Source organism: Galendromus occidentalis, unplaced genomic scaffold (genome assembly GCF_000255335.2).
Source record: "Galendromus occidentalis unplaced genomic scaffold, Mocc_1.1 scf7180000077481, whole genome shotgun sequence".
Taxonomy (NCBI): domain Eukaryota; kingdom Metazoa; phylum Arthropoda; class Arachnida; order Mesostigmata; family Phytoseiidae; genus Galendromus; species Galendromus occidentalis.
In genome coordinates, this window is record NW_003805469.1 from 126,789 (window position 1) to 142,511 (window position 15,723).

Here is a 15,723-nt window from a genome sequence, read left to right on the forward strand (position 1 = left end):
CAGAAGTTGTCGACAGCCGAACGTCATTCGAGATCCGTCCAATCTCCGTGGAAGCTGTCAATCAAGGATTTTCAGAGCGGCCGGGATGTCCCATGATATCGAATTTAATTCGATCCAGGCGGATGGTTACCCCCCCTGTCAGGAATCTAATTGGGGGATGAATCAGCGGGTGGAGGATCAGTCTGCGTCTGGAAAGTGGAGGAGCGTCCGAGCCTTGACATAGTTTTGGTTCCGGAGCTTATGGCAACATCCACTAGATTATCGACTCTGATTTTTTCAGTGCGCCGCGATTCGACTTCATCGCGGATTATGAGATCGTAGCATACGAGAGCGGCTCCGCCGCGAAAGCGACGGCGGCGTGAAACTTGATAAGGACATGGCCCTCCATTCACATAGCATACAGTGCAGAAGCCGCGCAAATCCGGCGGAATAATTCAATTTCAGAAGAGGCTCCCGGATCGGGCTTCATCCTCCACAATCGATCCATTGAGTCCTTCCTGCTGTGAGCCGATGTCGTTGAAGTCCGATGGAGTCGAAATCTGACTCGATGCGGGAAAATTGTGCGGAACGCGAAAGTCTCGACCAAAGATCCGAAAGCTCTCATTCCATTAGAGGGAAAAATGCTTCGGAAGCATCGAGGATCATGATTCCATAGAGTTGGGAGGATCGGCTATAGCGAGGCATCGGCATGCTGCCCGCACGGGTGTCGAGACAAAGTTCCTTCCGGCCGTCTCCAGTCACAATAAACCTGAGGAAGCGCGAGTCCGGGATCCAGGGCTTCACCAGAGATCCGTCGTCCGCGTCCATCTCTCGAGCTCTCGTCGAACAGCGATGGATAGCAGAGAAGTCGGATGGGTATTCTGCTCGCATCCGGATCTCTAGTGGTCGAAACGGTATCTGACAGCCGGCTGCTCCTCCCGGAAATCAGGGCAGGCTCTCGGTCCTCCCTCTCCGCAGAGATGGGGGGGGGGGGCAACACTTGGGACTGGGCATGGGACTGCGTGCACACCCGAGCCTTCTCCGTACCGTTTTTCCCCCTGGAAAACAATCGGATTCTCTCACAGGGTTCGAGTCCCGAACCCGGAGGACAGTGTAGCATCGAGACGCGAGGAAGTTGCGACGGTCTGCTTAGACTGAATTGCTGCTCCGCCGTTCCGACAGCCTTGGTTTCAGGCGCACGTGGCGTGGCCGTTTGCGGTCGATCCACCCAGCAGAAACTCGATACAAACAACGGCTTGATCAGACTGTGCGCTGCGGCAGCACGACACTGGCTTTGAATGCGATGCTTCACCAGCATCAGAATAATTCCATTGTGTCAATTGGACTGCGATGGCTAGCTCACGTGTGAGCTGGGTGGGCGAGGTTACCGCAGACGCTCTTCCTGAGAGGCGAACAACCACGCAAGCGGCAAGTTCCTCGTGGGCCAAACGGTCCACGTGGGGATGCCAACAGCCGTGTTTGAGACCCACGGAGTTGGGCTCAGCTGATTACCTGTCGAAGCGCAATCGGATAATCGCTACCCAGCTCCGTCCTTCGCAGGAGAATGAATTTCTGATCTACCGACCTGCATATGTGCTTCCGAGGTGCGAACGCACTCCAGACGTCAACTCTCGCCCCTGCTGTAGCATCCCTCTCCCTAACGTGATGGTCACCACAGTGTCTCTCCATGGGCGAACACTCACGAACTCAGCTGCCTTCGAATACTTCTGAAAGCGACGTTTCTCGCGTCACGGGCGTCGTTGTCCGTATGCTGCTGCTCGTTGTCGTCGTGGTGATCATAGTCAACGAGCCGAGCCATCGATCCGATAGGCGACAACACATTGCCGTGTTGTAGCGCTGCCAAAAGCAAGCCTATTTCGCTATCCAGCTGAGAGCCCAGAGCTCTACTCTCGTGTGATGTCGGCCAAGTTCTACGGGCGCTCGTGCGGTCGCAGCCGCGAGAAACGCTGTTGACTGGAGAAAATTCGTGGGAATGCCACCGATTGCTGAAAACGCCCGCCGGCCCTCAACTTTCTCTGTTGTCAGGTTCGTTCCAGAGATTCCATTCTGGCGAACGAGCCATCCGACTCCGTCGCCTGAATTTAAAGCCGTACGGATTAGCTGGCACACGGTAGAATAACCGTGTAAGTCGTCTGAGCCTTTCCAACCGCGATTTCGTAGCTATCTACGATCTTACGAGGACATAACTCTCGTAATACAGAGAGATTGAGGTTCCGGCGCGAAAATCCAACAATAGATGAACAGTTCTCTCTGACTGCTGAGCTCGCGGAGGTTTCGAGCCAAAAACGTTCTCGGGGCACTTAGAAGGGCTCCCTGCAAGAGAGGAGACGTCTTAAGTCTCCATTGTGTTCGGTTACAGTGAAAATCGGTGCTTCCCGAGTAATCTCACGGTGTATCCTGTCTCGCCAGTGTTCAGCAACAGCTCTATGAGACCCACGCGGAAAATTTTGCGTCAGAGATGCATATTCTCGGCTGCAGGTGAGATTTCTACGATTCGCGATCGATTCAGTTTAGATAGAAGCTTCGCACCCATAGGAACGCCTCGATCCTTCAGATCAGAGTCGTCGGAGTGGGAGCGTGGAGATTCGGAGACTTCTTCAATCTCTGAAAAGTCACTGAGCTGGCCGGGGAGAAATTCACTCGATGCATATCGATTCTGTACCGTAATCATGTTTCGATCGTTCCGGGGAAACATCTCAGTAGCAGACTGCCGGACTGCACTCACGCCGAATCAACACCTTCCGATTGGAACAGGAAAACGCTCGATCATTCATCCATTCCAGCTCGTTCCGCTACATACGCACAATCTCCACAAATATCACGTTCACAAGTAGTTCGTCATCCAAGCAGGGCGCGGCTCGGTGTCTCTTTAGAGTGCCAGCCTGAAGAGCTGGCAAGAGGAAGCGCGAAGGAAGAGTATTCGTTCTGCTCGGTCCCCTTTCTCCCTATTGAAATTCCGAATGAGTCTCCGTACGTCGACGATGTTTTCACTCCCGTTCTACCGCCATTCTACCGTGTTCCGTCGGCTCTATTCCGTCGCCGACTCCAGCGGGCTCCGGAATGTCTGGATCTTGATGATTAGAATGAATCATTTCAAATATGCCTCGTTGACGAGCTCTGATTGTGAACTTGATCGGATTTTCGAGTGTCCAACTGGCTCACATTAGAATGGGGTCTACCGATAGTCGGATGACGCGTCGCCGCAGCGAATGTTAACTTGCTCCTCTCGACTGTCGTACGGCTGGATATGCGATGGAGGGGAGCGCAATGAAAGACAGATCCCGGAAAACCATGTCGATCTTCGGAGAACATCACGAAATCGGTCATCTCCGCGCCCTGAACACACCTTGTTGTGGTAGACTAAGTAATTCAAGACGTGTCGGTGAATCGGTAGCTCCCTTGCCTTCAAGCAATTCACGAGACTGCAGTCGGTCGGATCGCTTTCTAGCATGACCTTGAGGGAGGTTTTCCACCCTTCCCTACACGGAGCAAAGTATTTAAATGCGACACGAGAAGCCCCGAGCGATTTTGTTCTTTGTCTACCACCGGCCGACTTGCGAGCCTGTCACGCGAGCATTGGTCACGAGAAGCGCTCCGCGGATCGACCCAGAGTTTTCTTTCTCGTCAGTAATGTTCATTCTCGGACTGGGATCTCTTGGAATCTCCGTGCACTCTAGACAGTGACCATTGGCCAACGCTACGGTAATCTCTCAAGGAGCCGCGGATCCTTCCCATGGAAGCTCAATGGACTTTGGAAAACCGAACGTTGCCGGAGCTGGAAGATCTGCCTACAGCTCCCGTCTCGGCTGTTCCGTTCCAGGACAAGCTAAGGGCACGAAAGGGGAACGTTGAGTTACGTTAAGACCGACGCGCCTCTGCTTTCAATGGCGCCGGGGTCTGAGGACGATCGTGACCGAATCTTTCCCGAAAACAAATGTACCGAGGACATTCATTGCAATCAGACCGTAGATAACCCACGCGGGATCCGCGGCTCAGGGGAGAACCCGTGGAGGGAGATTAAAAGAAATGAAAACAATCAGCCTCTGACTTCGTGAAAAGGGAAAGTGAAAAGAGGGAAAAGGTCCCCAAGTCTTGAAATGGGAAGTTCGATTCGTGAGAGCTCCGGAGACCTGGGACACCTGGCCCCGATCACTCATTCATCTATGTCGCAGGCAGATTGCTTAGCTGTTCGGGACATGCGGGGGATTGAATCGCTCCAACGGCAGAAGGTCTACTCGACACGATCTGCGAGTAACGGAAGACTGTTCACCGATTTCCGGGAGATGGTTCCCATAGGCTCGGAAACGGGATGTTCGCGCGAGAGACCCTAGACCTCTCGTTTGATACTCTACATGTCTTTCACCACAATTAGAACCACAGAAGAAAAACCGATTTACGGGAGGAAGAGACCGCGACAAGCTCATCAGACTGGCAGTTGTGTCCGATCCGATTCCTACATTGACGAGTGCTGTCAGTCAGGGGCGGCCCCGTCGAGCCCGCCGGGTACTCAAGGGGCTCGAGGTTGAGGAACTTCTCATCAGATTAATATTTTATTGATTTTTCCATGCATACGGGAATATCGTCGCCAGAAGATTACCAATCTCTTGTCCGGCATCGCCCGATCGGTTTCCTGGCGCACGGTCCTCGATCTTTGCGAGTGATACTCGAGAATTCCTCGTCGGATCCGATGGAATATCATACGGAGGCCTGCATTATGATGCTAAACAACTAGCTCAGTGTCACTGATACCCCCTGTGCAGCAGCCGCAGGAGCAAGCTAGTCGCTTCTAACGAACTCGCTTTTGTGAACATCTAACCCGAGGCTTTGCTGGATCGAGAACGCCGCCTCTCGGAGTCTCGGGTATCGGAGAAAGTTTTCTGGGACTCTGCCCTCGCCCAAGCTATCACAAGCGTTTAAGGCTTCCGAAGCTCGGGGACGCGAAGAATCGGTACGTGCGACGTGTTCGCTCAGACAGAAAAATGAGCCGAAACCAGAAGTCTGGGGGTGCGTGGAATGAATGTCTTCCGGTGGCTACGATTACTTCGACCACATTATGTTCTCTCATCGCAGCGTCGGATCCCTGCGCGAGACTGAATAAATCTCGCTTCTATTCCGTGATCCGGAGCATTCTGTGAGTCTTTCTGTGGAAAAAGACTCTCCGTCCGTGGTTTTCCGAATCATGGAATTCTCATTTTCCTGAGTCCATGAATAATAGTTCTATGGTCCATCACGATTTATTGCTGTTTTCTCCGGAGAATGTCCGGACTGTTCGAACTTATGAGTCGAATGTCAACTCCGGCCCCCATCTTTCTTTTCGCGTGCGGCAGGATCCCGTTCCGCAGCCTCGAGAAGAAGCCTGCTGGAAAAGACGGATTCTGCTTCCGTCAGGTCTCTCCTGAGTCCCGAGTACGGGCATCGAGACCGCGAATAGAGAGAGATGTTCCCCCCATGTAAATCAAAGCCATCCGATCTGCTCCTCGGGTTCAAGTTTTTCCTCTATCGAAGGCTACGCGCTTCCTTGTCAGGAGCAGACGAGTTCCGCTGACGACGTCCGTCGCTCTAGAATAGACGCGACGAGTATTGATGCTGCCGTGGCGTTGTCAACCTCGCTCTGAATTTTTCCCCGTGGTCGGAGGTTGTATCCTGTGCGGAAAAATTGTGGATGCGTATATTGAGTGGATATTTTCGGGAACGGATCCGGGCGGACGACTTCTCCTCTACGTTCGGAATATGCAACCAGGACAGACGGAGCGAGACAATCGATCAACAGCAGCAGACATCGAGGGTGAGGCGGATTCAGTTCGTCTTCGGTGCGCGTTTCAGATTCTTCGGCTCGTCTCATTGAGAGTCGCGTAGCACTCTGATTACGGATGCAATGCTCTACGATGAATTTCTCGACTGTTAATGCATCGAAGAGGAGCTCCGGACAAAGGCTCCGCACCTACCCGCAGAGCCTTCGCATCCAGATCCACTTCGGAGCAAGTGATGACGATGACTGTTGTCGCAAGCATGCTGAATCGGGAATCACGCCGCTGCTCTGGGCTCCCCCGAGTTTTTCGTTCCCGAGAGAGCAAGCGATAAGATCGATGGACTATCCGAATCGACGGGCACTGAGGGATCTACGCTCCTATTTATTTCCATCTGACTCCGAATTCCATGAGAGCTAGGACGACCCGTGTCACTTTCGACGAGACCTCGAAACGGGTCTGAAATCTCGGAGGTATCTATAGAGCCGGACAAAATTCTGATGAAGAAAGGATTCCTAGGATGACACCTCTCGTGTTGGGACCGAAAACACTAGAATGCGGTTTTCCGTTTGCTTCAACCCACCACTGATTTTTCCCCGCCGCGCCATACTGGGTGAATTAATCAGCTTCCAAATGGACGTAGCGTTCGCACGGATTCTGACAAGAGCGATCCTTGCTCAGGAGAGCGTCGGAGCGTCTCGTCGCCGGAGGCAATTGCGTGACAACTTCTATTTTGCTACTGACGAGTAGCTTGTTTCGCCAATAAATCTCCAATATGTGCTCAGCTCATTGATGGACGCTCGGGGTGGGAAAAATCCCGCAAGACTATCTGCGCCACCATCGCGAGCTCACGCTGGGAAGCGAACGTCGCCCAGAATATCACCGGATCTCCATGAATCTCCAGCTCGATAATCACGCTGTCTACCTGAACTCGTGTTCGGCGCTTTTCGGCCTCCAAATTAATTCGTGAATTATCGAGTCCATGGAAAATTACGAATTTCTGGTCCTGTAAGCGTTCTGTCGTGAGCCGCCGAGGTAGAATTATCATCAGTACATAAAGTGCGTTCTCATGTATTCTCTTTTCAACTTTCAGCCATTGCCATGATAGGCCTCATTTCGGCAGTCTATGTCTTCATCACATTGCCGATGCAGAGCGTACCTCCAGTCGATGCCTTGCCTCCGGCTAGAAGGGACAGCTGGGATGAACGAACTTCCGCCGATGACCAAGGAGAGTCTGCTCTGATTACACGGTGAGGCTCAAGCTCCTTTCAAACTTCGTTCCCCGATATGAGAAGAGGAAGCTATGCGATATTGTTCTTCCGTCACTTTATTGTATTTCGGCGAGAGCGGATTCCGAAGGAAAACAAGTGTTTGATGTTCCGGAGTCCAGTTCCCCCGGTGTTCGACCAGATATCGGAGGCTCTTCTGCAAAGACCACATCTCGAGATCCGTGTCGATTTGAAAATAAGCTCCGTATATTGGAGAATACTTGTTTCTCCTTTCCCACCGAAGCATGGGACTGAGGTAGAAGAGATCGTCGACAGTTATGAAATCACCCCATCGGTTCTCGGCATCCGGCAGGCTCTATGTTTTCCTGCTTGGCGGGAAACGGCGGATACCCTCCGGTCATCGGAGCGATTTCGCCGAATGATGCGCATATCTTCTTCGGGAGGAATCTGTCCCTACGGATTTTCTAGCTCTCGGTCGGATAGCCCCGGGAATGAGAAGATGATGGAGTGCAAACCTTCGCTTCTGGGATATGAGGATGAAGCTACTTCATGTCGCGTTCACGTTATTCAACGTACCTGATCTATATTCGCCTGTGCTGCGCGGAGCTTGAATCGCACCAGGTTGGCGCAGAGAAGTGCGCGACACGCGAAGGCGTGCGCGGATCATATTCACAGTTTGTTCGGTGAAAGTAAATCAGATCCGGATCGAGGATGCGTACGCAAGCGAGGCCCATTCCCCTGAGTCAGGATCGTCAGGATCTGCGACAGACACATTGAGCACTGAGTCATTTTCCGAAGTTTGATTTTCAGAGGACTGCCATCCCTATTCGAGCAGCGCCGATCTTCTCTAAAGAGACTCCTCGATGACGACGCTGGAGATCCCGTGGAAATAGTGGACTCGACAACACTCAAAGGTATGCTTCAAACGAAATGGATCCCGTCTCCGTGAAGTTTCTGTCCGGCAAAGTCGACTCCTATCCGGAGTTCGAAGGGAGCCTTATCGAACACGGTCGCGCGGGCCTGAGTCTCATTAGGTTCCGAATCGGAGCAGGAATAGTTGTGCGCTGAGTTCCACAGTAATGAGGACATCTGAGATTTTCGGACCTGAACAGAAGGAGTACTAGGCCTCTGAAGGAGACGTTGAGCTCGTCTGATTGGGACGGGCGATTCAGACGAATTGAGCGAGTTCCGTCAACTCCGGCTAAGTTCACGCTGTCTGTTCACAGAAAACGGCTATTCCTCGTACATTCGCCTGGTACGCGGCCTGCGAGACCTCAATGATTTCTTGGCAGACGCCTCGGACACGGTTCCGCGAGAGGCGATCGTCGCTCATGCACAACGATATACGAGATCGTTGGAAAAAGTAGCCGACCAAATTGACGAGCAATATACTCGTCGCCGAGCGCGGGACGTCATGAGTCAACTCAGCCGGAACTTCCGAGAGGCTCTCGATCGGCTGCAGTTTCCGGCCAACTGTTCGGAGGCTCAGGCTGTCCTCTGCGATCTTACGAATCCCCACGGGTTCGCATCTGGGATCAGCGATGCTCTCCACTGCCTCTTACGGGGATTGCAGCGTAACCGAACCGTTGTGCTCCGAACGACGAATTGGCATTACACTCGGGACCTAGAATGGGGCCAGGTCTTCGAGCCGCTGTCAGGATGCACCGAGAAAGAAGTCATCCAACCGATCGAGAGGGGATACCCCGAGACCTGGAACCTGGGTGAGTCTCACCAGCCGTAGATTCGCTTTCCCCAGGAATAATGATCAATTCTCGAAGCCCAGGGTCATTTTCCGCAAGCTGTGCTCGAGTTCAGACGCTCGGAATTATTCCGGCGGAAAGCATGCGACGGACAACATGAGAGAAGACGAATTGGCATGGCGCATGGCGCGTCTGTTTCTGAGCCTGCTCAAAATTCATTCGCGACGAGAGAGCATATTCAGAGTCGAACAGTGCCCGAATGCCAACAAGTTCCTCTTCCCGCCTCGGCATGTCGCTCCAGCGGACGCATCTGTTTGGCGTGTTCGGTGCGATCATTCATTAGTTCTGAGCCCTCACTTCGCACATCGGGGGCGTGCGTCGTTAACGCGCCGCCGACTTCACTTCTTCGCAGTTCGAGTGGGACTCGAAAGAGTCCACCACCGTGACAGAAGCCTCTTGAGCTTTCCGGAGTCGACCTGCGAAACTTGCCTTTCTGCTTGCACAACGAGCCACGTTCGCGTAGCGGCATGACAGTTTGCGACACACGGTGCCCGCCATCCTAAGAGGAAACTCACGAAGCCGAATCCCTCGATTTTCCAGAACGAAGACACATGGCACGACTGCCAAACACCATAGCGAAGGATTTGGTTGCTTTCCACGGCGATCCGTACGCCTGGTTCCATGGAGCGTCTATGTCCTACTTGCTGAGGCCGTCGAAGGGATTCGAGAAAATCCTGAATCAACACCTTCGCTCGATGTTCCCCGACGGCAACTACATCAGGTGAGCGTTCGGGTCTTTCGTGTTTGCTCCGATTGCGGGGAATTGCGGTCTGGAAATACGGGCGTTCCCGATCCCGCGGCACAAGGACTTGGAGCGGCGCTAACGGAGAAAATCAATCGGCAGCATGCATATCCGACGCAGTGACAAAGGGACAGAGGCGAAGTTCCGCGGTCTCGCTTCGTACATGCGATATGCCGAAGAATACTTCAGGAGAGAGTTGTTGCGCGAAACTATCAAGGAGATGAATATATATGTAGCCACGGACGACACGGGCGTCCTCGAAGATCTGCGCAAAAAGTAAGATGCTTGGTCGATGTTGCACAGCGTATAGGGGTTATACATAAGAGGGAAATAGGAGATGACGATCCGGAAGAGCGGAGAGAGTCCGCATGTTCGGGAGTTAAAGGCGGTGTGAACTTAGAGAGACTTTTCCACCATCCACAGCTACCCCAAATTCAGATTCTTCTCGAACCCTCGGGCGGCTCAAGAAGCGTCGCGGAGAGAAACGCGGGACTCGAAGCAGGCTTTCGAAGACGTCCTATTGGATCTTCACACGCTTTCTCGATCTCAACACCTAATTTGCACACTTTCGTCAGGGGTAAGCCATCACTTCTTGCGAATGAGACAGTTCAAACCGAAAACGCGTCTTCCCCCGATGATCTCATGAAGCGAAGTGATAGCGACCGCGCATCCAAAGCACCAGCGGGATTGGTCTTTTCGGAGATCCAAGAAGCAGCTTCGGGCCATTTGCCCAATTCCGTCGTAATTTCGCAGTGATTGATGCGGATTCTTTTTTTTTTTCGCAGTTCGGACGAGTTGCGTACGAGCTCATGAATCAGTATCACCACGATGCTTGGCGACGAGTGTCCTCCCTCGACACTGACTACATATACGCTTTCGCATTCTTCCCGGAGCGGTTGCCTTACGAGCCGATGGACGGCGCAGTCTTCCAGAACGAGGTGGCTGCTGCCGAGTAAGTAGACATCGAACTTTTGAATAATGATCTGAACTTTCAGCCGCGGCATCAGAGTGGCAAGCCCTGGGGGAAGCTTCGTTCTGGAAGTGAAGCCGATCGATACCATGCACCGGCCTGTTCGGAGAACCGTCTCCAGCTCCCAATCGAATTGAGTGAAAAATATTCCGCGTTTCCCATGATTCGGCCCAATGCACCGCAAGAAGGAAACGGGAAAAAATCAGCGCCCAGTCTCACCTCCGAGCGGTTCGCAGTGGAGAGCCACGACCCTCGACTGCGGTGCTCTTATTACGGAGCTGACGGCAATCAAACACTCGCTCGTCCCCATTGATGGGTGGGCAACGACAGGAGGACACTCGGGCCACGACTCCGACGAGGAAAACCTCCACAGCGAGGGGACTGTACGCGTGTTTTATTCGACGTGCATATAACTAATCAGACCCGCGGGCGCTCGAGCTTTCGGTTCGGCCGTTAACAGAGGAGACGACTGCTACTGTAGGTACCTCGTGTGCAGATACTCGTAGTGTGTCTGTTCCCGAATGGCGACGTTGACGTTAATAGTGGCTACAATCAGCTATCTAGCTCCGTTAGCGACGACAACATTCTACAGCAGATACATGACTCGCGCTGCTCCTTATCAGGTAGTTGTCTCTCCGAGCTTCCCGAGCCACGACGCGTTGAACGATACTGAGAGCTCTAGCCCGGTCCTTCGGGAGGATCTCTCCTAGAACCCTCTGTCGGGATTTGAAAGGAGCGAGCCCTGGCTCTGCGGGCAAGCCTGGCTGTAATGGCGAGAGCAAGTTCAAATGAGTTGGGAGCAGGCCGTGAAGCAGCAGAGACAGGCAGACGGGACCTCCAGGGAAAGGAAGGGGAGCAACGAGCGCTAGAGAAAGCGGGGAATCGCAACCTTCAGACAGAATGAGACTTACCGTCCGTCTGAACCGAGGCTTCATACAGCTGCTCATTATGGCTGTCGGGAGTCGCGAGTATGACATAGTGGGAATTGCGTGACTTGGGACTCCCGCTATCCCGAAACCGGGACGCAGGAAAGTCGCGTAAGCTCTCGGTCGTTGTTGGGCGTTTCTTCGCTTTGGATGGGGCTACGGTTTGCCGTAAGCGGGGCACGGGATCCTCCAACGGTGCGCCCAGTCTGCCTTTCCCGGATGATAAGGCGAATTCAAGCTCGGCCTGACCTCAACATTTCCTGATTTAGACCTCAACCCCCACATGGCTTATGCGCCAAACTGGCGTTGATCCGATGAAAGCCTTGGGCCCAGTCCGCTGGAAGCTCCGAGTCTCAGATTGTATTCAATCAGAGGAACGATTACGGACGCGCCGGGCTAGAACAGCAGGAGGGCTGCTGCCGATGTTCCGAGGCGAATTACCGACTCTCGAATAGCCCGATGTGCTGCAAGCTCTTTGTCGATTCTGACGCTCTATATAGTTTCCCTGATGAGGATTTCGTGCCCGACACAAGGGAAACGCTGTACCTAAGCTCTAAGATTATCCGAATCTTTTCCAGGTCGCCGGCGGAAAAAGGTAAATCATTGACAGATTCTTACTCGTTGGCCGCTGCATACATCACTGGGTGGTCGAAACGAAGTTCGGGGCCAGATGGTTTTGTCCCGACCCATGATCGGGCGCACATGGTTCCGAAGTTCAAGACCGAACAGGCTTTCCGGTCGAGCCAGTATGCTGCTCATATAGCTCCAATCAGCAATACGGACCATGAATTGTAAAGGTACGTGGATGGTCGCCGAGCAAGTCTCATGTTCTCCTCACGCCAACTTTGAGGGAACGTTAGAGCATGCGCGCGAAATGAAACTTTCAAGCCTGGAATTTTCTGCCCACAGCTCGAGAGTCGATGATTGCAGATGCTGACTTGTAGTTCTCGATTGAATCGACTCTCCTGCGACGGAAGCGCACAAAAAACGGGGATGCGCTGCGAGGCAGCTCCTCTTCTACCGCTTGTCGCGGGAGGAACGAGGTAACCCGAATCCACTAAGCTACGATGTACATTTATTCGAACACTGATGTTCCTCGGTGGGCGGGGATTTCCCGCCGCCGCGACCACAGAAAATAAATCTAACTCGAAAAGATCCGACGAGCCTCATCGAAGTTCCAAGCATAGGGAACAATAAATATGAACATCGATTCTTCTACTATGGAAACAAACTCCAGCGAGAACCTGCTCGGATTCGGATTTATTGATGAGTGAGAATCCCTTTGGTCCAAGGTTTTGTACCATTTCACACTGCTTGCGGTTCAGCGCTGCTGAGAGAGCCTCTTGTGAACGGCTGGAAAAAAACGACATCGTGGATGACAGGCTTATGCTCACTGGATGGCTTCGCGTAAGGGAGGACCTTCCACACGCGTTCCCTGCACGCTCGGTGTATACCGGAAAAGGCAGGCAGACAGTTTCAGGGCATCGCGTCAGGACCGGATATCCAGCTTGTGAGTTTCGAACCCTCACACTCGGACCACCGCTCTCGCGAGGAGACAATTGCCCATATCGAAATTCTACCGATTCAGAGTCTGCACGCGCGTCTCTTGATAGGACAGGAAGTTTCGGTTCAAAATTCTGATCCGCTCGTGATGCTGCGCAGCGCTATCGCGTCAATCGCTTCCGACCACGAGCTCACGACTGTCAGCAAAGATCGGGAGGTTGAAGAATTTCGCGGAAAAAAAAATCGTAGGACGCGCTTCATATCTGTCCGCATAATACCGCTCCTCCGGAGATTTTATGTCTTCGAAGGCGCTCTCCCAAATAAAAGCCAGTCTTCGTGGGAAACCGCATATTTCATGAAAAATCGCGGTTATTGACTGCGGTTGTTCGCTGTCCCCCGTACCGCGTACCATGTTGAATGAAAAGCGCGGTTGCGCTCAATAACCACGGTTGCAAAGCCTAGTAGGAGCTCGAGATCAACGAAACCAACGGGGGCGTTCGCTCTAAGCTCACTTCTAGAGGCTAACAAATAATGGGACTTCCAGCAAACAAATAGTGACGAATCAATGACCCTCTCAAACGCCGGGGGACAATCGAATCGGAGTGGGCGTTAACGAAGTTTCAGCGACGGAACTGTTCCCCTCCGGGAAGAGACCTACTTCTTGTTGGAAAATTGGAACGGTTTCAGAAAGACGGATGGGAGGGAGGTTTTAACGCAGTCGGGGGGTCCGAGGGGGATTCAGGCAGTTGCTGCCTCCAGGCGCTACCGCCGTAAGAGAGATTATAGACGGAGTTGGGATTCTTCAATTTTCGTTCCAAATTATTCGAGGATGAGGAGTCGCATTCTTCTCCGATTCAGGCGCGCTGCTTGACCTACCAGGGCAGACTAGAGCTGCTACCCCCAATGAAGCTCTCATCCCAATCAGTAGTAACGTAATTAATTATAAATCATGAAGCACGAAGTGCTAATAAGCTCCTCGAGTCCTTCAGGTCATCCGATGTCATCGTCATAAGGCTATGGATTCGGCGCGAGGCTAGAGGTCAAGGTGGAACTTGACCCAGCGATTATTGAGGAGTCGATCATCTGTCTGTCCTGGATCCGCCATTGATGTGAGACCGTAGGCAATGGCACCAACGTCTATGATTCACCTTCTGCGACTACCTTTTGATATGAAACCGACTCGAAACCAATCTGGCTAATCAGGGGCCGAGGTTTACGCTTGCATACCAACGAGCGAGCGGAAGTCTACATGTGGTCCCTTCTTCCTCGTCGATTTTGAAATTCCCGCCGTCTGCAGTCTTCGTGTTTTGACACAAGTCGACAGAATTCGTGATATATTGTTGATTACAACTGGATATCTTCGTCGATAACCAGTCATGATCCGATTTCGGCTCGTGGCGAAAGCACTGAGCTCTCGATAAACCAACGTCTGCTGGTCGGAACGTCCCTCACACGTTCCGAGAGCTTCCCTTCTCAGAAAGTCCCCAAAGAAGCAGTGCCGCTCCGAAACTCACTCATCGACGAGCCACCTGAGGTGCGAAGCTCAGGATGCCGGAGCGTGTGGTTTTTGTCCGGCCACAGAGCTCAGAGCAGGAGTTGTGCAACATCAAAGAAGAACCCGAACTCGAAGCCGAGCCCACTCTGACTGGAGAAGAAGCCCAAGCCTTCTACGAGGATGTCTTGGGCTTACCATCGACATCGTATCCAAAACCTGATTTGACGGCGGCGACTCAAAGTTCAGTGAGACACCGTAGAGAACAGGACTCTTCTGATGAGGAGGATAAACCCGGTGATGAAACGAAATCAATTTTCACCAAAACTCTCTTCTCATGCGCCCAGAACGGAGAGAATCGGCAGTTGAAAAGGCTCCTGCTTACGAAGAAGCTCGACGTTAATATCCAAGACGCGTATGGCTGGACTCCCTTGCATTGTGCGGCTGTCGAGGGGCATATCAGCTGCATCCGGACCCTTCTGAAGTTTGGCGCATCGAGAGAGCTGAGGGATAACAAAGGCCGTACACCCTTGGACCTCGCTAGAAAATCAAAGAACCATTCTGCGTATCATCTGATCAAGCATCACGGAGCGAGTGAGGATCGTCAGAACCAGGAGGATATACCAGCACCGAAGATCGTGACTTGCCAAGTTTGTAACACTGAGTACGATGCAGAGAAAGAGGAAAAGCACGTGACCTCTATCGTCCATCGAGCGGCTATAAATGTCGTGAAGGAGCCCCTCTACGGAATTCCGCAGGGCAATGTCGGTTTTCGAATGTTGGAGTCGATGGGTTGGGAAAAAGAGAGGGGTTTGGGTCCCGCTGGAGAAGGACGGAAATTTCCGGTGAAGACTGTGCTCAAAAGAGATCGGAAAGGTGAGCTCACTCGCGTTGCCGCCCTGTCAATCTTGGATCTAGAATGCATCGATCGAGAGCTGGCTAGAATATTCGCTGAATCGTTCTATTTCGATTTCAGGTCTGGGATTGCCGGCGCAGAAAGCCAGAGTTTCTCACTTCGATCCTAAGGATCCTCTGGCGGTCAAGCATGACTGCGAGGATCGTGGCGAAAAACGGAAGATGCTGCGTAAGAAAGAAATGAAGGCCAAAACCCTAGAGAAAGAGTTCAGAAGAGCTTTCTATTGAATTGCGGAGGAATGTGATCTAATGTAAGCCATGTATCAATAAAGCATATGTCCTCAATAAGATAACGTTTTCTGTTTCTTCGGACCGGATCGTTACGATTGCGATATAATCCATGCATGTCACGAGTAAAGAAACTGAGCTGGTATCGTTAGAAAAAATTCATTTTTTTTCCATCATACCATAAAGTCGTGATAGAATTCGTCATCACCAT

General features: G+C 52.4%; 2 protein-coding genes across 2 annotated transcripts; both read left to right on the top strand.

Moving 5' to 3' along the window:
* Positions 1-1,972: 1,972 nt before the first annotated feature.
* Positions 1,973-12,485, top strand: LOC100899760 (alpha-(1,6)-fucosyltransferase). The gene is made up of 11 exons (XM_018640313.1): positions 1,973-2,025; positions 2,360-2,478; positions 6,841-6,997; positions 7,787-7,890; positions 8,203-8,697; positions 9,277-9,457; positions 9,581-9,754; positions 9,902-10,055; positions 10,264-10,430; positions 11,953-12,171; positions 12,284-12,485. Exons 1-10 carry the CDS (start codon positions 1,973-1,975, stop codon positions 12,167-12,169), a joined length of 1,821 nt encoding a protein of 606 aa, XP_018495829.1. The 3' UTR covers positions 12,170-12,171; positions 12,284-12,485.
* Positions 12,486-14,225: 1,740 nt separating this feature from the next.
* LOC100899892 (G patch domain and ankyrin repeat-containing protein 1 homolog) lies at positions 14,226-15,577 on the top strand. Its single transcript, XM_003745327.2, has 2 exons — positions 14,226-15,245; positions 15,346-15,577. Exons 1-2 carry the CDS (start codon positions 14,426-14,428, stop codon positions 15,510-15,512), a joined length of 987 nt encoding a protein of 328 aa, XP_003745375.1. The 5' UTR covers positions 14,226-14,425; the 3' UTR covers positions 15,513-15,577.
* The last annotated feature ends 146 nt before the right edge of the window (positions 15,578-15,723 follow it).